This window comes from Oryx dammah, unplaced genomic scaffold, assembly GCF_014754425.2.
Source record: "Oryx dammah isolate SB20612 unplaced genomic scaffold, SCBI_Odam_1.1 HiC_scaffold_3, whole genome shotgun sequence".
Taxonomy (NCBI): domain Eukaryota; kingdom Metazoa; phylum Chordata; class Mammalia; order Artiodactyla; family Bovidae; genus Oryx; species Oryx dammah.
In genome coordinates, this window is record NW_024070187.1 from 55,208,507 (window position 1) to 55,232,780 (window position 24,274).

Below are 24,274 nucleotides of genomic sequence, written 5' to 3' on the forward strand. Positions count from 1 at the left end.
TAGAGTATCACATAGAATTATTAGCAATGTTATTAACTTAGTTTACCTTTGATTAATAGACTTCTCATCCTACCACAGAATCCACATTTTGTTGCCTTAAAATGTGAAAAATACATGGAGCTTCCAGGGTATATCAAAACTGTAAAACTTACATGGCAAGTGGGACTGTGTGAGCTAACTCTGTCCCTGTGGTTTACCATTCTGTACACAGTGGCATCCAGGGTGTTGGAATGCCCCTCCTTTGGTCACCTAGTAACTTTTCACTGGTCAACAGAAGCTGAATAAACTATTATGTTGCAGGAAAGTGCTTGGCGAGCTGACTTGGATCATCTCCTAGATTTTAGAAGAAAAAGGAAAATCCATAGCCAAGATTAAATTTGCTAAACCTTTAGGCTTTGCTGTCAGGAAACATTCCACTCTTGGAGTGTAAGATGGATGCAGAAGACATGGGCTCAGGTAAACTAGGCCATATATTGAAGCAGATTTGGAGACAAAACCTGATGCTAACGCAGGTGCTTCTGGGTGAAGACCACTGTGAAAGGGCTGGTGGGGCCACTTGGATCGCCACGGTGGTCTTTCTGGGTCAGGAGCTCAGTGGGGCCCTTCACCAACTCTTGGAGCACACTGCAGGGACTCTGCGCTCCACCTGCCAGCAGCTGTATGCACTGCTTGACAAAGAGAATCATTGTACCTGGAGACAAGGCAAGTATTTATTTATTCTTTCTCTAAAAAATATTTATTAGCCACTCTGAGAGGGCTAATGAGCACACAGAGGCTAGGTTAAGGTCCTTATGAACGATTTGATGTGCACAGTAACACAACTGCACAGTAACACAAGGAACATTGAGGACAATCCCATTACAGACATACAAATGAAGTGCCTAAACAGTCTTCAGAAACAGATGAGACCACATTTTTTCAGGTGGAGAATTTTGCTAAGACAAATGCAGCATCTAACCTGAGGGTGAAGGAATGGATTGGGTTTATGCAGTGAGAACTTGGGCACCTTGAAAGAACATTCCAGGCAGAGGTGTTATCAGAAGGATCCAACACTTAGAAGTAGGAAAATATAGGCTTAGTTTGAGGAAGTTTGATCAGTTTTTCCATATTGAAATATGATATTTTATTTTTAGACTTATTTGAACTTGAACTTGCTAATCGCAAAAATATTGGGAAGTCTAAGGTGGGATGGAATATGAAATTATACCCCCAAGACACACATAAAGAGAGGTACAGTTTCTTGGGAATAAGCTAAGTACAGCATGGCAGGAAGAATGTGGTATCCAATGCCTATTATCTCAGACAACAGTTACTCTAGATAAGAAGATGGGCATCACGAAATCCAACTCTAAATAACACAGTGTCAAGGCAGGTGGGCAGATCTCATCAATTGGGAATCCAGGGAAGATAATGCTAAAAATTCAGTCAGAGAGCAGATAATGGACATTGAGGGAAATCTGTCCAAAAGCAGCATGACCCAGAGACCCTCAGCTGGAACTCAGAGACAGGAATTGAATCTCTAGAGAGAACTGAATGTGATCCTAGGCAACATATGAAGACATGATTATTCATGGAGAATGATAAGGTCAGCTCCTAGAAGAGGAGTTCAAAATAAAGACTGGTTCTCAGATACAAGACAAAAAAAAAAAAAAAAGTCAGAACTAGAGCCCCGTGATAAGGTTAGACTAGTTGAAGATGCTCTTGCCTAGAAAATCCCATGGATGGAGGAGACTGGTAGGCTGCAGTCCATGGGGTCGCCAAGAGTCGGACACAACTGAGCGACTTCACTTTGACTTTTCACTTTCACGCATTGGAGAAGGAAATGGCAACCCACTCCAGTATTCTTGCCTGGAGAATCCCAAGGATGGGGGAGCGTGGTGGGCTGCCGTCTATGGGGTCGCACAGAGTCGGACACGACTGAAGCGACTTAGCAGCAGCAGCAGCAGCACCAGTTGAAGATGATTTAGTGATGACTTTGAAAACACTGAGCTATATGGCACCTTAAATTACATATTCCTGAGTTCAGAGTTGAATTTTAAAGATTAGAGAGTTGCTAAGCCTATAAGAAGCCATCGGGTGACCCCAGCTGTGAGGAGAGGAGGAATGAATAAATAGGAAAATAATAAGAAATAGGGATGGAGTGAGAGACTATGTCAGATCAGATCACAGTGAGGGTTTACACCAGAGCAAAGAGGTTTGACTTGGTTTATTAGTTTTTAAGTAGCCAGGTTCCAAAGAGAATTGGTGTCATTAGAGCTATTCTTTGAAAGGCTTATTTGAAAATTGTCAGTGATCACAAGCCCAGCAGGATGAACAGTGTGAACCTAATTAAATCATAATAGCAAACAAAGTACTCAACAAAATATAGCATCTGCAACAGCAGAAATAATGGAGATATGGCACGCCTGCTAACCAAGCCTATTTGAAGCGTTCCACCAAACTTCAGGCAAATCATTATAAATAGATCACTGATAAAATATATAGTACATTCAAAGAAGAAAAAGGATTTTCCAAAAATCATACCAAATGAGGAATGAATGAATGGAGGGAGATGTTGACTTCAGTAGGACAGCATGTCATTGGAGGCGGCGGGGGGGGTCATGATACCTTCAAATATTCAAAGAAATTTCACAAGCAAGAGGAATTGGATTTACTCTTTGCTCTTATGTTAAAAAGATAATTTGTCCCCAATTTCTAGATGTGTTTAAAAAGTTACAGTTGAACAAATGACTTCTTTAAGAGGGATACAGGCTTTAAAGCCTAGTAAGGGTCTTACACACACAAGAGTCTTTACAGATTTCTAGGATAATTTCTCCGTAATTTATTACATGTCAGTAGAGAAACATAATGTGGTTTAGTTTTGTATTTATTCTTTTTATGTGTCTCTGTGTGTATTGTGTGTGTAGAAACCATTACGTTCATAGACTGCCTCATGAAAATAAATGAATATTTGGGGAGCACTGCTACATTTCTAAAGAAAGAAGAAAAGGAGATGTGTAATTTATGCGGCATGCATGATGAATGCACTCCACTGCAGACAAAGTCCGCCATTCAAGATATCAAAGCAACAGACATTGCTGCAAGAGGGGAACAAAATGTCATAGAAACAGCTACTGTTTCTCCCACAAATGGAGAGGAAAGTCATTACACAAACCAGGTCCAGTTGAAAAAGAATAAAATACATAGGAGTTCAGAACTAGTGGAAAAAGAAAACAATACATCATTGAATGGAGATGTAACAGGGCAAGAAGAGTCACAGAACAAAATGTTCCCAGATAATGCAGAAAATAAAGATGATAAACAAATAGAACACATGACTATTGAGAGCATAAATGGCAACAGGGAAGAGTTGCATGACATAATCCAGACAACAGAAAGAGAAATTCAAGAGATCTCAGAAAGCCAAAGAGAAGAGATTACCACATCCTCAATAACATGTGATAGCGCCAATAAATGTGTGAATAGTCTTCCCAGTGACTCAGAGAGTCTAAAGCAAAAGAATAACATAATGGAAAAGGAGTAAGTAAATACAATGTAAGAGGTGCTTGTGTACGCCTACTTATATGTGTTTCTACTTGTATATAAAACAATTTATGCACAAATAAATTTTTATATCTATATTTCATATCTCCAAAAGATATTGGCAATCATAACTGTTTATGACTCCCATAAAAATTTATAAGGCTGGTATTACTAGTACTGTTAGTTTCTTACAGCTTCCAGAAAAAAAAAAATGCTTCTTTAATGGAAGAAGGAATTGACTGTTTAAGAAAGTGGTTAAAATGAACAATTGTCCTGAACATGGACAGTTTCCTAAGTCAGTACTCTTTAGATTATCATGAGGAAAAAACAACTAGGAGACTGCAGAGTTCAAATATTAGAAGAGAATTTCCTAGCCTCTGATTTATTTTATGTATATTTTCAAATTCTCACATTTATTTTATGTATTAATATAAATCATTGTATATCTGTAACCTGTGTCTGTAGAACTCTGGGAGGGCTCATGCATAAGCTTTGGGAGATTCTTAAAATTGAATATATATTTTCACAACTACTTTATATCCTTGGAGATGGTCTAGAGCTGGCTCTAGACAAAGAGCCCATGACGTCAAAAAAATATGTTGAAATTGACTGGTCTATTTTATGAATCATCGCCCCTATACAAGGTAATAATAATCCATATTTCTCTAAATAAAATAAAATATTCACAAGCTATAGTTTCCCAGTAAAAATAAGACTCTTAGAAGACAATGGGGAATAAAAATATCATTGGTTTAGAAGACAGATAGACATAAATTTATCTCCTGTTTTATTCCATACTAGTTCTGTGACCCTGAGCAATTTGTTTCATTTCTTAGACCCATTTTCTTATTTGTAGAAATTATGTATACTTCCTGGGATTATTTGATAAGATCAAAGGAGAAAATCATCTAAAGGGTCTAGTACCTTGTTGCTTGGCCGACCTTCACTCTCAGCTAAACATCTCTATGTTGATTTATTTCACCACCACCAACCCTCACTTTCTCCACCACACACACCATCAAACATCACTTATCCCATCTGTGCTCTTTCAGACACACAATACCATTTCCAGGACAACACCACAAACGAGTCTATGGTCTCAGGCAAGTCATTTTGCTCACTTTGACTTAGTTATCTCATCTATAAAAGGAAAGGGTTGAGCTCTGAGGTTCCCTACATGTCTGAAAGTCTGGTCAATTTCATAGATGTCACAGGAGCACGTTCAAGGCATGAAAGATCCTCCCCCCCCCCCCCCCCCCGCCCCGCCCCGCCCCGCACCCCGTGCCCAGGTTTGAAAGACTTACGCTTCTGAAAAACAACTGGTAAAAGCAGTCAATATGCAGTTCCCATTTCACTTGAGAAAAACATTAACACTTTGTATCCTCACTTTCAGAAATGACTCAGTGCATCAACTAATGAGTCACTGCTGAACCTCTCCCTCTAACACCTCCTTTAGGTGTTCCTTGTTGGTGATTTCCTCTCTGTGGCAATGTAACCAATTTTGCTTGGCTTGCATGTTTCTTAAGATGACTACTCACTGAAGCTCCTCAGGCTAGGAAACCATGGTGCCTCCAGAAAGATGAGTGTCATAAACAAAACCTAGTTTGGAATCTGTTGTGATTCCTCCCTGGAGAATATTTTTTTAAAAGTCTCTCTCTTTCAGGGTAGTTGTCCTAGTGCATACAGACTCAAAGGGAAACAACACTGGAATAAACCAATATGATTATTTTGGTGGCTGGACTAGATCTGCTTGATTAGATCTAGGGGAAATGGAAGCATTAACAGGTCTCCTCGCTCTACTTTGTCTGTCAGTCTTTCAGAAGGACAGTGTATTGAGTTGGGCTTCCAGAGCAAAGAAGAGAGTCAGTTTTGAAGTGATACAAGGCAGAATCATTGCACCTTCCATTAAACAATGTATCTAATTTTCTTAAGTACCATTATCATCATGATTAGAGAATATTCAAACAGACCAATGACTTGAATAACTTTCTATTCCTTCTAACTGTATGGGTTCAGAATTGTAAATATAAACAAATAACCTTCTCTTCTATTTCAACATATTTTTTAGATTTCTGTGTTACAGGGCACTTTAAAGTTAAATTTATTAATTGAAAATAGTTAAAACCTGATTATTTTAGAACTGGGTATTTATGCTGTATTTCATAAAGATCCTTTTCTTTTTTAAAAAAATATTTTTTAAAGATTTTCTTATTTCTCTTTGACACTATTTATGTTTCAGTCATGTCACTGGTAGGAAACAAGAAATAGCAAGAAGAGAAGAAGTGCAAGCTGGTAGCTATAATGTAGAGATTTAATGTTTATTGAAAACTCATTTTATGTTAATTCACTATTATAAGAAGTTGAAACATTTAATCTCATTCAATCTTCACACTATTGTGTATTTGATATTTGTTTCCGTTTATAATGGATAATGAAACCAGTGTTTTAGAATCATTTGAGGAAGTCTGATATAATAGACAGTTTGAGCTTTTGTGTTAAAGATAGATGGATTCATTTATTGACTCTACAACTTACTATCTGTGTAATTTTCAGAAAGTTAAAATTTCTAAATCTCAGTTTCTTTATTTATAAAATAGTAATGACAGTAGGATATGCCTGACCCCATAGCATGGGAATTTAAATGAAATAATGTATAGCACAAAACCTGATCATATAAAGAGCTAAAATATTATTAATAGCTATTTTAATAATTATTATTGATGTTAAAGATCAAACAGTAAGTAACTAATATCAAATTTGAATTCAAATCTATAAGATTCTAAAATGTGTGGCAAAGCTGATGGTACAGAAAGTAAGAGTAAAACCAAATGTAAAAATAAGCTTTTGGATTGATTCTTTGAAGACTGTGAATATTCTGTTTCTATTCACCTTGATTAAATGTACATTCACAGTACTTTTATACTTTCTCAATTTTTCTTAAAAATGTAATATGCATCATCACTTGATTTATGACAATAAGACAATTCCAGGACTATATATATATATATATATATATATTTCCTTTCTTCAAAATTTAGAAAACTATCCAGGTATTAGTTTTTGATTTATCAAGAAGTTTCAGCAATCTTCAGATTTATATTTGAAGTGAGCAAAACTGAGAGATGAACTGACCACCTAAATAATAACTGTGATAACAACAATAATAATGGATAACTTACATGGTACTTACTATGTGCCAGGCATAGCTTTTAAATCACTTTCCTGTATAATTGTTCATTTAATACTCACAGCCTTCATATGAGACTGCTATTATTTTTCACTATTTTACAGTTGAGGAAATTGAGGCACAGAGAAGTTATGTATCTTGCCCAAGGTCACAGTGTCAGAAATGGGAGAGCTGGGATTCACACAGCAGTGTGACTCTAGAACTGGTACTCTTAGGCATTTCACTATATAGTTCATGAATCAACTAACTGAAAAACAATGATGTCCGCTTTCCCCCTGCAGGTATCTTGATGTGCTGAGTGATGATACTGTCCCCCAAGTGTCTTGTTATATTACAGCACCAGCCTATGTTCTACAACATTTACAATGCAGGATAATTAATAGCATGAGTTCTTTAATAGTGAGTGAGAATGAAGAGTTGGTCAGCAATGTCATCACTGTGGAGGGCTCAGATACGGAAAAGAGAATTCCATTTCCAATATGCATTGCGATTCCATTTACTGCACGTTACAGGGGAAATTACAGAGATATCATGGTGAAAGTGTCTGACATAAACCTTCAATCAAGTTATCTAACTCCAAATTCACTGGAAGGAAAGAGAGGAAATTACAAGGTTGGTCAATCCTTGATTACACCTATATTTGCTCTTTGACTCTTCTTCTAACTAATTACTCAGACTACCAAATCATTGTATAGATACAATTGCTTCACTGGTAAAAATAGAAGGATTGATGAGATTATGCTGGTCAATTCATGTGTTATTTTTGTTTGTTTCATTTTTCTATACATAAAGATCAAACAGCAGAGCTTTTTGGTCAAATTTGGGAGTAAAACACTTGATTCTAGGAACCAGCAAGTGTTATATTTTTGCCTGGAAAGCAAAACCAATGTCATTGTTTAATTAGCTTCATATCTTAGACTAGTTTAGACTAACATTTTTAATGGGATGAGCTTCTGTTTAGAATCTCTAGATGACAGTAGCTTTATTTTTATCATTCATGGGTTGAGAAAATATTTGAGTGTCTTTGTGTGCTTGTATGTGTGTATGCACTGAGATAAATCATGTTTAATATAAATCATGTTTAGTATATATATGGAAAACAGTAAATGTGGTAGTTAGGATATGGATTGTGGAGGAAGACTGGCTTGGGTGTGAAGTTTGGTTCCTACATCAGACTTTGGTTGCTTGCAATGTCAACTTGAGTAAATTATGTAACCTTGCTATGACCCAATTTTTTCATCTAAAAAGTGAATACAATAATAGTATCTACCAGGTAGGGTAATAAGGATTAATGAGAAAATACACTCAAGATGATATAAGGAAGCCCATAAACACATGATAGTAGTTAATAAACTATCACTAATATGGTAGACTTTATTATAATAACTCTAAAGTCATCTATTCCATTCCAGTCCCAAAGAAAGGCAATACCAAAGAATGTTCAAACTACTGCACAGTTGCACTCATCTCACATGCTAGCAAAGTAATGCAAAAAATTCTCCAAGTCAGGCTTCAACAGTACATGAACCAAGAACTTCCAGATGTTCAAGTTGGATTTAGAAAAGGCAGAGGAACCAGAGATTAAATTGCCAACATATGCTGGATCATTGAAAAAACAAGAGAATTCCGGAAAAACATCTAGTTCTGCTTCATTGACTATGCTAAAGCCTTTGACTGTTTGGAACACAACAAACCTTGGAAAATTCTTCAAGCAATGGGAATACGAGACCACCTTACATGCCTCCTGAGAAATCTGTATGCAGGTCAGGTAGCAACAGTTAGAACTAGACATGGAACAATGGACTGGTTCCAAACTGGGAAAGGAGTACGTCAAGGCTATATATTGTCACCCTGCTTATTTAACTTATATGCAGAGTACATCATGCAAAATGCCAGGCTGGATGAAGCACAAGCTGGAATCAAGATTGACGGGAGAAATATCAATAACCTCAGATATACAGATGACACCACCCTTATGGTAGAAGGCAAAGGGGAACTAAACAGCCTCTTGATGAAAGTGAAAGAGGAGAGTGAAAAAGCTGGCTTAAAACTCAACTTTCAAAAAAACTAGGAAATGGCATCCGGTCCCATCATTTCATGGCAAATAGATGGGAAACAATAGAAACAGTGAGAGACTTTATTTTCTTGGGCTCCAAAATCACTGTAGCTATGAAATTAAAAGACATTTGCTCCTTGGAAGGAAAGCTATGACTAACCTATACAGCATATTAAAAAGCAGAGACATTACTTTGGCAACAAAGGACAGTTAGTCAAAGTTATGGTTTTTTTCAGTAGTCATGTATGGATGTGAGAGTTGGACCATAAAGAAAACTGAGCGCCAAAAAATTGATGCTTTTGAACTGTGGTGTTGGAGAAGACTATTGAGAGTCTGTTGGACTGAAAGGATATCAAACCAGTCAATCCTAAAGGAAATCAGTCCTGAATATTCATTGGAAGGACTGATGCTGAAGATGAAGTTCCAATACTTTAGCTACCTGATGTGAAGAACTGACTCACTGGAAATGACCCTGATGCTGGGCAAGATTGAAGGCAGGAGGAGAAGGGGATGACAGATTTGGTGATTTGATGGCATCACTGACATGATGAATATGAGTTTGAGCAAGCTCCAGGAGTTGGTGATGGACAGGGAAGCCTGGCACGCTGCAATTCATGGGGTCGCAAAGAGTCCGACATGACTGAGCAACTGAACTGAACTGAATGACAGGCCATCTGTGGTGACAAAATCATATGCTTTGAAGAAAGAATACATGCACAATTATTAAACTGAGCATAGAGTCAATGGGAACTAAAATTTGAAGTTCTTCTCTGGACCACTGGAACTTATTTTTAAATAATTAAAATTATGTACTTTTCAGCTTTATATAAGTTGTCATTATTTGTAGACGAGGGTAGGGAATAAATGTAAAAAAATGCCATACATACAAAGAATTCTTGACTCATCTCTTCCTCTTCCAATTTGGGTCTTTTCTGAGTTATAAACGAGATTATACAGTTGAATATGAAAGCTGTGCCTGTTCTAATTATTTACTCCAATTCATGCAACTAAGACATTTTCTATTCAGTCTAAGAAGTCTGTAAGTAGCTTGTGACCTTTTACCATTGACCTATCCAAGTGACTATTATAATAATAACAAAAACTGTTCATAGAACATATGCTTTTCACCAAATAGATAGGAAGGTGGTTAATAAATAGTGCAAAAGAAAAAAAAGGGAGAACATTTCTACTGAGAAAAATAAAAGCATACACTTTTCTTTTAATAGTTTTCTAATGGTAGTTATCCCTATATTTAGCTTAAGAAAATTTAAACTCTGGATTCCTTCCAAATTTTTATGTGGTTCATACGACATTTAAGAAATCTAATTCTGGAGTCAGATAAACCATCATCAGAATTCTGCTCATGACACTCCTCTGCTTTAAAATCCTTCCGTTTCCCGACTATCTGCCAAATATACTTTTTAACTGCATGGCAACCATCATGAGTTCCGAGAAAACCTTTTTTCTTACCTCTCACCATTTTCCCTCTGGCCAATTAAGAACATTCATCATGCCGTGAATTTTCCCAGCAACAGATTCATGCAGAGATATTGTGAAATCTCTTCCTTAGTCTGTTTTCAAATGATAGATTATTTTCCATTGTGATTGTCCCTGAAATGTTTGTGTGTGTGTCTGGATGATTATCCTCTCATGCCTGGGTGGAGCTCGGCTGGTGTTTGGGGAAGCATTGAATAGACCAGATTACTTCTAAGTCCTCCTCTTCATTTTAAGCTTTGGTGATTATATTGAGTAGATAATTATGTTTTCATTTATGTACACAGTTTCTTTCTGTGTGATAAAAAAAGCATGAATATGTCCTTGCATATATGCATTCCAAATTTAAATGTCACTATATAAAAAAGAAACACAAGTGTGTCTCTTTGCAATCATCTGCTCCCCCTGCATGGAAGAGAGAAATAGAGAAAATGACTTTATCAGGAGGTTATGAATTGTCAGAGGAAGGAATTTGCTGACAGTACAAGTGCGGTAGAATTTGTGTAAACTACCCAAATGATGAAATTTTAGCCCTCGGAATTTCTAAAACTGTTAAACTTTCTGGATAGAGGCCAGTGCTTAAAGTCCATTCTGCTAAAAGAGGATAGGATTCCAAACATGATTAATATTTGTGGAAACACTAAATGTGGTTGCCCATTATCCATTTACCTTTTCAGGGAAATAATTTAAATTTTAAAATATATTTATTTCTCTTTTTTTTCTATTGTGTGGTTTGAATTTGAGAAACTCCTAGTAACTACTTCTAGTTTATCTCACGAAAGGACCATCCATTTGGGGTTAATGAATAAATTCTCAATGACAGGAACAGTATATAGCTGTTGTTTTTTCTTTTTTCCCCAGAAATATACTTCCAGAATAATGCACTACTAATGTGTTTTAATGTCATTGTCTCAATATCCTTCAATCCACACAGGGGACCTGTGCTGAAGTGAAAGTTTACAAGTTGGGGATGTTTTCTGTTGTGTCTTGTTTAAAGAAAGAGTCTTTTACAGTAACAAAGAAAGGTCTTACTCATAAGACAAGCGTGGATTCCCGAATATCCTTAAATTACCCTCCAGGAGTTTTCAACTCATCAGTGCTTGTACAAATAAAGGTAAATATTAAAAACTGGTGAGGCTTTTTTGTGGGTTATCAAACTTTGTCCTAAAAGGGAAGAAGATACAAATATTTAATATAGCAATAAATGAATTTTCATACTTTTAATGACCTAACTTACAGAGTCACTAGTGAAAAAGTGATGGTTTAGAGCATATTAAATCTCTTTCCCAAAGAAATCCCTGACTTATTTTAAAGCCTTTTCTAGCTATTTTTTGTGTTGTTTTGTTGTATTGTTTATGATATTTGTTGACAAAAAAATGTTGAATATCTATGATAGAATTAATGTCGGACTTTGGGGCTTTCATATAATTCAAGAATTCCACCTGAGAGGATGTTTAAAAAAGAAGCTAATCAATTAAAACATTTATGATTATGAATATTTGGTTATATTTAATTATAAAACAGTTCTTTGGGGATGAGGATTTAATTCATACAAGCATTATTTACAAGACGTACAACTATGTATCAATATACATTTTAGAAAACATATTTCCTCAGTATTTCCTAACTCTCCCTCATGCTTTCCTAATTTTTCCCAGTTGTTACCATAATGGATAAGAGAAGAAAAGTCAGGAAGAAAACATATTATAAATAATTGATTCATAAATATTTTCTATAAACTGTGAAATTTTGAAATCATGCTAGTTATTTTTATTAGCGCTTCTTATGTGAGAGGAAACAAATAAATGTAGTCTTGTTTGTCTATTTTCTGAAGATCACTTGATCTAACAATAGTTCTAATTAGAAATTATGTAAAATGTCTATGTTGTTTTCTGGGTCATTTTGTTGCCTACAATTAAGAGTGATCTCAGTTATTTATACCATAGAACAAGAAACCTAGATTTTACAAAGGCTTTGTAAAAAGAGGACCAGTTGTTATGATCTTTCATAAGATAGTATTGATTCTAGCCAACAATGCAGAGAAAAATGTATAATACTATGTTCTAGTAAATTTTTAGAAAATTGACTTAGACATGTGCTGATACTTTGCATCTTCTGCTATTAAGATACAGCAATGTATATCCTTTATTTGTCTTTGGTTAGGTTCAACCAGTTGACCCATCTCTGGTGGCATATTTAAAAACTCAGCAAGAGACTTCTTACTCAGTATTATCCACAAGCCCTGTGATTCATATTCAGCACCCATCAACACATCCTTTTCAGAAGCCAGTCACTGTATTCCTACCTTGTTCTCCACACCCTGACAAAAAAAATCTTGGATCTGAAATAGATCATAAAAGAACAGCTTGTACCACAACAAACAGAATCATACCTTTATACTTCAACAGGTAAGTTTGACCCTAATGGCTCTAGTTGACTTGATGGTAAACAAAGAAACATGATTAAAAGTGTAATCAGATATAGTTAAGTATCACCATTGAAATACGATGAAATATTTTTAATATAGAAATAAAATGTGGACCTGGAAGGGTAATGGTTTTAGCTGTCATGGGTCCAAAAGTATGCTATGAGAAAAGACTGACACAAAAGAGGCAAAATTAATCCTTGCTTTCAAAAAATTTATGATATGGTTAATTACAAAGATGTGATATGATGATTTTAATTTCTATATTTAAGTGTTCCATTAATGTAGAAAAAAAATAAACTGATCTTTAAAAAAATAAATTTGAGTCTATATTTGCCACATAGGCAGTTTCCTTTCTGTCCTAATTTTTATAATTAAAAAAATTCCCCACAAATGAGACTAATATACATAATGAGTTGCCAGCCAGAAATAAAACAGATATGACATTTTAGCAATAAATAGTGGGCACTAAATAATAGTTGGGGTTTGCTTGGTGACTCAGTGGTGAGAGAATCCGCCTGCCAATGCCTACCAGTGTAGGAGATGCGGGTTTGATCTCTGGGTCAGGAAGATCCCCGGGAGAAGGAAATGGCAGCCCACTCTAGTATTCTTGCCTGGAAAGCCCCATGGACAGAGGAGGCTGAAGAGCTACAGTCTGTGGGGTCGCAAAAGAGTCAGACACAAGTTAGTGACTAAACACACACACACACACACACACACACACACAAATAGCAACCGTAATCTTTGTTTCTGTCCTTTCATTTAATAGTTTGGTTTTTTTTCCTAATAAGAAAGGTAAACCGGAACCTTTACATTCTTTGATTCTGAAGACAATTTTTCTCTTTTTGGAGAAAACATTAGAGGGAGAAACAACTTCAGACAGAAATAATAACAATTATTAACTGAGAAGCTAATTTTTTAAACCAGATTTCTTATGTATATTATCTCATCCAATCTGCCCACCACCTCACCTTCATTTTATCACTTGGAAGTCTGAAACTCAATGAGACTAAGAACTTGTATTACAATTATCTGCAGGTTGTACATCTGAGGATCAATCTATCACAGGTAGATAATATTTTTTAAAAATTCTAGCAAGTTCCTCAAGTCAAAACTTGAATATGCCATGCACTGGCAACTATTTATATACCATTTACACTGTATCAAGTATTATATTTAGTCTTGAGATGATTAAAAAGATGTATGTCTAGGTTATGTGCAAAGCCTACACCATTTACAAAAAGGACTTGAATATCCATAGAGTTTGGTACCTCTGGCAGTCCAAACTATATGATTATACAGTAGAAGTGAGAAATAGATTTAAGGGACTCGATCTGATAGAGTGCCTGATGAACTAAGGACTGAGGTTCGTGACATTGTACAGGAGACAGGGATCAAGACCATCCCCATGGAAAAGAAATGCAAAAAAGCAAAATGGCTGTCTGGGGAGGCCTTACAAATAGCTATGAAAAGAAGAGAAGTGGAAAGCAAAGGAGAAAAAGAAAGATATCAGCATCTGAATGCAGAGTTCCAAAGAATAGCAAGAAGAGATAAGAAAGCCTTCCTCAGCGATCAGCGCAAAGAAGGAAAACAACAGAATGGGAAAGACTAGAGATCTCTTCAGGAAATTAGAGATACCAAGGGAACATTTCATGCAAAGATGGGCTCGATAAAGGATAGAAATGGTATGGACCTAATAGAAGCAGAAGATATTAAGAAGAGGTGCAAGAATACACAGAACTGTGCAAAAAAGATCTTCATAACCCAGATAATCACAATGGTGTGATCACTCACCCAGAGCCAGAAATCCTGGAATGTGAAGTCAAGTGGGCCTTAGAAAGCATCACTACGAACAAAGCTAGTGAAGGTGACGGAATTCCAGTTGAGCTATTTCAGATCCTGGAAGATGATGCTGTGAAAGTGCTACACTGATTATGCCAACAAAATTGGAAAACTCATCAGTGGCCACAGGACTGGAAAAGGTCAGTTTTCATTCCAATTCCAAAGAAAGGCAATGCCAAAGAATGCTCAAACTACTGCACAATTGCACTCATCTTACACGCTAGTAAAGTAATGCTCAAAATTCTCCAAACTAGGCTTCAGCAATACGTGAACCGTGAACTTCCAGATGTTCCAGCTGGTTTTAGAGAAGGCAGAGGAACCAGAGATCAAATTGCCAACATCCGCTGGATCATGGAAAAGCAAGAGAGTTCCAGAAAAACATCGATTTCTGCTTTATTGACTATGCCAAAGCCTTTGTGTGGATCACAATACTGGAAAATTCTGAAACAGATGGGAATACCAGATCACCTGACCTGCCTCTTGAGAAACCTATATGCAGGTCAGGAAGCAACAGTTTGAACTGGACATGGAACAACAGACTGGTTCCAAAGAGGAAAAGGAGTATGTCAAGGCTGTATATTGTCACCCTGCTTATTTAACTTCTATGCAGAGTACATCATGAGAAATGCTGGGCTGAATTAAGCACAAGTTGGAAGCAAGATTGCCTGGAGAAATATCAATAACCTCAGATATGCAGATGACACCACCCTTATGGTAGAAAGTGAAGAGGAATTAAAAAGGCTTTTTTTCTCAGTTGAATATCTAGATTTTTATTAAAACATTTTCCTAACTATTTCACTTTCAGTTCAGTTCAGTTCAGTCACTCAGTCGTGTCCAACTCTTTGCGACCCCATGAATTGCAGCACGCCAGGCCTCCCTGTCCATCACCAACTCCCGGAGTTCACTCCAACTCACGTCCATTGAGTGGTGATGCCATTCAGCCATCTCATCCTCTGTCGTCCCCTTCTCCTCCTGCCCCCAATCCCTCCCAGCATCAGTCTTTTCCAATGAGTCAACTCTTCTCATGAGGTGGCCAAAGTCCTGGAGTTTCAGCTTTAGCATCATTTCTTCCAAAGAAATCCCAGGGCTGATCTCCTTCAGAATGGACTGATTGTATCTCCTTGCAGTCCAAGGGACTCTCAAGAGTCTTCTCCAACACCACAGTTCAAAAGCATCAATTCTTTGGTGCTCAGCCTTCTTCACAGTCCAACTCTCACATCTATACATGACCACAGGAAAAACCATAGCCTTGACAAAACGGACCTTAGTAGGCAAAGTAATGTCTCTGCTTTTCAATATGCTGTCTACGTTGGTCATAACTTTCCTTCCAAAGAGTAAGTGTCTTTTAATTTCATGGCTGCAGTCACCATCTGCAGTGATTTTGGAGCCCCCCAAAATAAAGTCTGACACTGTTTCCACTGTTTCCCCATCTATTTCCCATTGATGGGACCAGATGCCATGATCTTCATTTTCTGAATGTTGAGCTTTAAGCCAACTTCTTCACTCTCCTCTTTATTTTCATCAAGAGGCTTTTTAGTTCCTCTTCACTTTCTGCCATAAGGGTGGTGTCATTTGCATATCTGAGGTTATTGATATTTCTCCCAGCAATCTTGATTCCAGCTTGTGCTTTTTCCAGCCCAGAGTTTCTCATGATGTACTCTGCATATAAGCTAAATAAGCAGGGTTGCAATATGCAGCCCTGACATACTCCTTTTTCTATTGGGAACCAGTCTGTTGTTCCATGTCCATTTCTAACTGTTGCTTCCTGACCTGCATACAGATGTAAATCATTTTATATAGATTTTCTTCCTTTCTATCTTCCTTTCTGACTTTTCCCCTCTCTTTCTCTCTCACTCTTTCATTAAGTAGTTTTAAATCTAATTTTTTTCTTTATTTTACTTTACAAGACTGTATTCGTTTTGCTATACATCAAAGCCTCTTGATGAAAGTGCAAGAGGAAAGTGAAAAAAATGGCTTAAAGCTCAACATTCAGAAAACTAAGATCATGGCATCTGGTCCCATCACTTCATGGGGAATAGATGCGGAAACAGTGGAAACAGTGTCAGACTTTAGTTTTTTGGCTCCAAAATCACTGCAGATGGTGACTGCAGCCATGAAATTAAAAGACGCTTACTCCTTGGAAGGAAAGTTATGACCAACCTAGATAGCATATTCAAAAGCAGAGACATTATTTTGCCAACAAAGGTCCGTCTAGTCAAGGCTATGGTTTTCCCAGTGGTCATGTATGGATGTGAGAGTTGGACTGTGACGAAGGCTGAGCACCGAAGAATTGATGCTTTTGAACTGTGGTGTTGGAGAAGACTCTTGAGAGTCCCTTGGACTGCAAGGAGATCCAACCAGACCGTTCTAAAGGAGATCAGTCCTGGGTGTTCTTTTGAAGGAATGATGTTACAAGTGAAACTTCAATACTTTGGCCACCTCATGAGAAGAGTTGACTCATTGGAAAAGACTCTGATGCTGGGAGGGATTGGGGGCAGGAGGAAAAGGGGGCGATAGAGGATGAGATGGCTGGATGGCATCACCGACTCGATGGACATGTGTTTGAGGGAACTCTGGGAATTGGTGATGGAGAGGGAGGCCTGGCGTGCTGCAATTCATGGGGTCGCAAAGTGTCAGACATGACTGAGTGACTGAATTGAACTGGGGGGTCCTGGAATCAGTCTGTTGCACCCAGATACTGAGGAAGGACTGTGCCTAAGAAGTGTGTGAGCTTGGTTTGGACTCACATATTTTATCTCTAATCGTGACTCTATATAGCACATGGATCTGCCATATATTTATTCTGAGGCTGTAAGATTAGAAATTGAGTTAGATTTTTTGCTCTTTACCACTGTGTTTCTAATTAAGTAAGCTGACAATAGTAGAATATTGGCCAGGCGACCAAGTTAAACTTTTCTTAGTATTAGGTATGTGAGAGTGAACATAGAAATATAGACACAATTCAACTGTATGTGCTTTTGCTGTACAAAATTTTATGTATTATATCCTAACTGCCATTGAGTTAATCCATGTTCTTGTATATCAAGGAAATGTAAGATTTAAAACCAGAAATATCCTGGAGCTTCCTATTTAAACATATTAGTCTTAACAGATTAAGACATTCTCTTTCAAATATCCTCACATTTTATATACATATATTTTATATGTCTGTATATATATATATATATATATATTTAAAGATGAGAGCTTAACTCTAAAATTTGATTCTTACTGGTAACCTATTGCTAAAATCTAGTAAATGTTTCCAGAGAAGGCAATGGCACCCCACTCCAGTACTCTTGCCTGGAACATCCCATAGATGGAGGAGCCTGGTAGGCTGCAGTCCATGGGGTCGCTAAGAGTCAGAATGACTGAGCGACCTCACTTTCACTTTTCACTTTCACGCACTGGAGAGGGAAATGGCCACCCACTCCAGTGTTCTTGCCTGGAGAGTCCCGGGGACTGGGGAGCCTGGTGGGCTGCCGTCTGTGGGGTCGTACTGGGTCGGATGCGACTGAAGCGACTTAGCAGCAGCACAGCAGCAGTGTTTCAGTTGTCTCTAGGGTAGGTTGCAAAGGATTAATAAAAATAAATTTGCGTTGACATGTACTTTATATTATAAAATAAAGTAGCTACATTTGCCAGAAAGATAATAATAAAACAATTTCCTGTTCCCAACTGTTGATCTTATTCATAGTCTATATTCACCAGTGAGAATAAAAATGTATCCCTGTCATACGCAAATATCATTTGTGCAAGTGACTGGATCAATATTTCTTTTGCCTCTCCCTTGCTGTATTTCCACATCCCTCAGAAGCAACAAGGCAGAATGTGGACAGAAATTGGAGGCAGTGTATGGCACTGTCAAAAATGAAATCGCCAAAATATAGGAATAACAGTAGAGGCAATAAGATCTCTAAAAGATACGCATACTGGGGATGGCACATTTTCACACACTTCATTGACTCGAAGTACTGGAAATCTAGTCAATATCAATAGGAGAAGTTACACCTTTGTCCAGAGAAATTATACTCAGCAAAAATGACTAGACACTGAAAACTGGTTTAGAAATTTTGCCCTCTAGATCTATGAAAGATTCAAATGGCAACCAAATTGAAAACGGGTGAACAGATATTCACTCGAAGATAAGAAAACACCCAACTCCTCCATGATTTTTGTAAGGGAAAAAAATAATACCAATCAACACCAAGACTTCAAAGAAGAACAAACATAACAACGAAAAAAATATAGAAATGACCATCAGGATGGAGCAGAAAAGAATAAAGAACAACAGGATGAGATACAAAGATAAGAAACTGAGATGAAAAGTCACCAAGGTATGATAAGGACTCATCTAAAGTGATATAACTTAAGAATTTTAAGTACCATTGAGAAAGAGACCAAAACAACCATGAAAGAAGTAATAATCAAAGGCATAGAAATGCAATTTTCTGAAACCTTGAGTTAGAAAGTGTTGATTTCAAAATTTATGAAAAAAAATAAACCTATACTTTAGATATAACATAGCAAATTGAAATGTATTTTTAAATAAAATGTAAGTCCATAAGCATTCATTCAGCAGAAATAAATTAAGTAAGAAGGAATAAAATCAGTCTAGCCCGAGGCTCATTCTGTAGCATGAAATATCAAGGATAAATGGACTAAAGCCTTCAGAGTTTTGAAGGGAAGATGTGGAATTAGGGTTTTCACCTAGCAAGCAAGTTTTTGTTTTTTTTTTTTTTAGTACAAGTGCTCACAAAATGTACTACTCACTTGTTCTTAGCAATATAAATAAATAGATAAGAAAATTAATGAATTGAGGATAAAATAAAATTTAACAGATCAAGAATAGGACATTAACTCATTTTCAAAAATCTAGAATTGAATATAAATAATATAAAAGCAAAAGAAAAGTAAAAATTCATATGGCAAAGTGGTAACAGAGCATGGTGAAACTAAAGAGAAAATATTATATAAATAAAATAATCATTTATATTAAGTAAATATAAATAGGTTAAAGATAATGTATATGAATGTCCAACTTAATCTTAAATATTTTTAATATTTTACATGCTACATTTGTGGAGATTTCCTTAGATTTATCATATATTTTACCAATTTTACAGTCAATTGTTTAACTTGTTCATTTTAATAATTATAATTCTCTTCTAAATGGCTATTGCTATATTTTAAAATTTTTTACATATCTTTTCTGAGGTTCTCTATTTTTTCATTATGCTTCCTATTTCTTCTTTTATTCCTTTAATCATTGTAAACACTTCCATTTTAAGTCTCATTCAGATTATTTTACCTATGAGCATGATTTTAACTGTGATATCTATTTACATGGTGTAAACTAGTAAATTGTCTTTCATACTAATTCTACTCTATGAATCTTAATCTTAGAAATTTATTTATTGATTATAATTGTTGATCAGATCAACTGTTCTTCTCCCTTCCTTTCCACCCAGAGAAGCTTGTGTATGCTTCTTTGTTGCTTTCTTGAGTCAGTGTTCAAAGGGATTTTGGTTGTTTTTGTTGTTTCTCATTTCAAGGCCAGTACTGTCCTTCTGGGGATTCCAGTTTTATGACTGAGTTAGTTCTAGCGGACAGCTGGAGGCTGTATGTAATGTGCCTGAGTGCGTGTTAGACTCCAGACCCCACACATCTGGTGTGTGTGCGTGGCTGGTGGGATTGGGGCAGGCTGATTCATGGAATCAATCCCTTGTGTTCTCTAGGGAGCAAAAAGAATTCTAGCTTTTTGAGATTTTTTTCGCCCCCAGACTTAGGGGATTTTCTTTCCAGCTTCAGAGTTTGTCTAACTTGTGTATTTGTGTTGTGTCATTTTGTCTGGTGTTCTAAGATTGCCATTTGTCATCAATTCAACCAGCCAAATTTCTTTTTTCTTCTCCATTTCTTTGCCTTAGTACACAATCTCTCTGCTTTTTCTACCATGATTAGCTGAAGAACTCTCATTTGTTCTATAAGTTGAAGCTCAGCTCTCTCCTTATGTCAAGATAGTCTATGATCTCCAGAAGGAATTGACTGTTCCTCTCTTAGTGTCAGCCCTGTTCTTTTGTATATCTTAAATCACACCATAGTGTTATTAAATTCTCTTTTCCACTTATAATCACTCAGCATAATTACAACATAGTTGGTGCCATGTTGAATTAGGTGAATTAAATAAATAAATGAGTAAATTTGTGGAAAAATAAATCATGCCATTAATTTTCTGTACTTTCTGACAATACTAAATTGATAAATTATGATATGCTCTGCTGCTATTAGTGCTAGACATGGGAGATGCATTTTCTCTATCTAGAGGAGCATAAAACAATTAAGTAAAAACCTATATGTACTATTTATTTAATGTCCTTATATCAAAGAGTAAAAGCTAGCTGAACATTTTCTGTGGAAATAGAAACACAATGAAGCAATCCATGCCTCAGAATATAAAAAAGATAAAATAATTTGATGTCAAAATATAGTTTGAAAATAAAGAATAAAAGGTTTTTGTTGTAGTACATTCCTTCATGTGTGAATGATTTCTGGGCAAAACATGACAGTTATTTAATTATGAGCCAGAAAAGATTTCTAAAAGCCTCTTGATGAAAGTAAAAGAGGAGAGTGGAAAAAGTTGGCTTAAAGCTCAACATTCAGAAAATGAAGATCATGGCATCCGGTCCCATCACTCCATGGAAAATAGATGGAGAAACAGTGGAAACAGTGTCAGACTTTATTTTTTGGGGCTCCAAAATCACTGCAGATGGTGACTGCCGCCATGAAATTAAAAGACGCTTATTCCTTGGAAGAAAAGTTATGACCAACCTAGATAGCATATTCAAAAGCAGAGACATTACTTTGCCAACAAAGGTCCGTCTAGTCAAGGCTGTGGTTTTTCCTGTGGTCATGTATGGATGTGAAGAAGGCTGAGTGCAGAAGAATTGATGCTTTTGAACTGTGTTGTTGGAGAAGACTCTTGAGAGTCCCTTGGACTGCAAGGAGATCCAACCAGTCCATTCTGAAGGAGATCAACCCTGGGATTTCTTTGGAAGGAATGATGTTAAAGCTGAAGCTGCAGTACTTTGGCCGCCTCATGCAAAGAGTTGACTCACTGGAAAAGACTTTGATGCTGGGAGGGATTGCGGGCAGGAGAAGAAGGGAATGACCGAGGATGAGATGGCTGGATGGCATCACTGACTCGATGGACATGAGTCTGAGTGAACTCCGGGAGTTGGTGATGGACAGGGAGGCCTGGCGTGCTGCGCTTCATGGGGTTGCAGAGAGTAAGACACGACTGAGCAACTGAACTGAACTGAACTGAACTGAATGAAAGGAGAAATTAATTTATTAAATAGAAGCTTATTCCATATTATGCAAGAAATATTTTAGAGAATTAGATGGGAAATTGTGTTTTTTTTGCATGAAAAATGCCATGTCTACAAAATGCTATTGGTTTTAAGATCACCTTATCAAAATATATGTGAGTCATATACAAGAATATCTGGACAATATACATGTCATATAAAACATAATAAAATGGAGAAACTGATAAAACTATCTCATAACTTAAGAAATTATATATCATCAATAAAATTACATCTCCTTACTTGTCTCTTCCCATCCTATCCCTTACCTCCCTACCCTAATTACTCTTCATTTTCACCAAAGTTAACCACTATTAGAAAATTTTGACTCATTCCTTTGCTTTTAATTTTTTTTACTTTCATCAATATATTTTTATTCATCCATATATAATGTCTTGTTTGGCTTTGTCTGTGCTTGCCATTTGTAAAAATGCTACCCTTCTGCATATAGTCTTATGGTCTTGCTGTTCCATTTATAATTGTATAACGTTTGTTCTCATTTTTGTATAATATTCTATTGAATAGCTTTGTATTTCAATTATCACTGTTCTTATTGGGGTTATTAGCATAATTTCAATTTTTGCTAACATGGATATTACTATTTTGGTTATTCTTCACTCAAAGTATATTTGTGTAAGCACTTCTTCAGAGTATCTACCAGTCTTACTGCTGGGCATAGCGTATGCACATGTACAATTTTACAGGTTGTACAAACTGGTAGAACTAAATTTCATCCTTCTCATATTTTTTATATTTTTTAGCCTTGCATATTGCCAGATTTTGTAATCTGAAAACCTAATAGTTGAAAAATGGAGTTTTGTGGCTTTAATCTGCAGTTCTCTGATTAAAGTAAAGGTGACATCTTTCATAATGGCTTTTATTAGATATTTGTGTTTTCTTATATGTCAGGTAACTGTTAATTTCTTGCTCATTTTTGAACTTTTTACATTGATTTGTAGGATTTTTTTAATGGTCTCAGTGCTAAACCTTTGTCAATTTGTGGCCTGTATTTCTATATTTATGTGACTAATTTATCGTATATTTCTTTTATTATCAGTGTTTTTTGTCCCAGTCCTAAAATACTTCTATCGCCTAAATTATAAAAATGTTCTTTATTATCTTATAATTTTAAAGGTTTGGATTTCATGTAAGTCTTCAATCCATCTGAAATTGACTTTTACATACAATATGAGGTAGGAATTCATATATTGTTTTTATGTGGATAGACAGCATGATTTATTGAATGGTTTCCCTAACAATCTGAGAAGCCTCCTCTGTCATATAACGGATTTTCTTCTGAACTGTTCCGCTGGTCAGTCTTGTTATATAGTTTTGAGCTAATCTAACACTGTCATAACTTTTAAGGCTTTATGATAAGTTGATCCCTGATAGGTAAGCCATATCATATTATTCTTATCCGGACACATTTTTGTTTGTTTGTTTTCCTTGAAACTTTCCCACTCATATAAAATTAAATCAGTTTGTTAAGGTCCACAAAAACAAACTGTTGGGGTTTTGTTGGTAATTGCCTCTGACATATGGGTCAGTTTGGAGAAAGATGACATCTTTAGTATATTGTGTCTTTAAATCCATTACCTGTAATATATGCTTCAATTTGTGTTGTTTTCCAATGTCTTTCAATGAAGCATTGCCAAAGTCTCCACATATGTACTATATACATTTTATTAAGCTTATTCCTAAATACTATATAGCTTTGGTATGTGGATTAGGAAGTCAAGTAAGAATTTAATTTTCCAAATCAAAAAGAAAATATCAGACCGGCCAACAGGATACAGTAAGTCTCCTACATACAAACGTGTAAGTTGTGAACTTTCAAAGATGTGAACATGTGTCTGTATGTCCAATCATGTAAGTTAGTTCACATGTTTGGCATACGTCATCGTGTGTATGCATTCTCTACAAGTGGCTGTGATTGTGTGTACTTTATTGTTCTATGGAGTATTCAGTAGGACAGTATCTTTATTTCAAGTCCAGGGTGTATGGAAAAAAGAGTAAAAGCAGTGATGATACAGTTGGTACTGCTAAGAAGTGCCAAGAGATAACGATGGAAACAAAAGTGAAAATAATTGAGAGTGGAGCGAGGTGAAAAGACGATAGACATCTCTTGTTCTTATAACATGAATTGTTCTGGTATGATAGAACGTGTGAAGTCTGCTTTGCTGATGATGTCGATGATGTTGGCAATAATATTTAAGAAGCATGGAAAAGTGATAGAGGAAATGGAGAAACTTCTAAATGTGTGAATGCACGCATGCTAAGTTGCCTCAGTCATGTCTGACTCTTTTTCACCCTACAGACTGTAGCCTGCCAGGTTCCTCTGTCCTTGGAATTCTCCAGGCAAGAATACTGGAGTGGGTTGT

At 36.3% G+C, this 24,274-nt stretch overlaps 1 protein-coding gene across 1 annotated transcript in view; it reads left to right on the forward strand.

The window, feature by feature from the left end:
- Positions 1–278: 278 nt before the first annotated feature.
- DTHD1 (death domain containing 1) overlaps positions 279–24,274 on the forward strand; it is an 87,713-nt gene continuing 63,717 nt past the window's right edge. Inside the window, exons 1-5 of the mRNA XM_040237995.1 lie at positions 279–702; positions 2,907–3,519; positions 6,991–7,321; positions 11,194–11,373; positions 12,423–12,667. Of these exons, the coding sequence (XP_040093929.1) occupies positions 432–702; positions 2,907–3,519; positions 6,991–7,321; positions 11,194–11,373; positions 12,423–12,667 (1,640 nt within the window). The 5' untranslated portion in view covers positions 279–431. The remainder of the gene's footprint in view (positions 703–2,906; positions 3,520–6,990; positions 7,322–11,193; positions 11,374–12,422; positions 12,668–24,274) is intronic.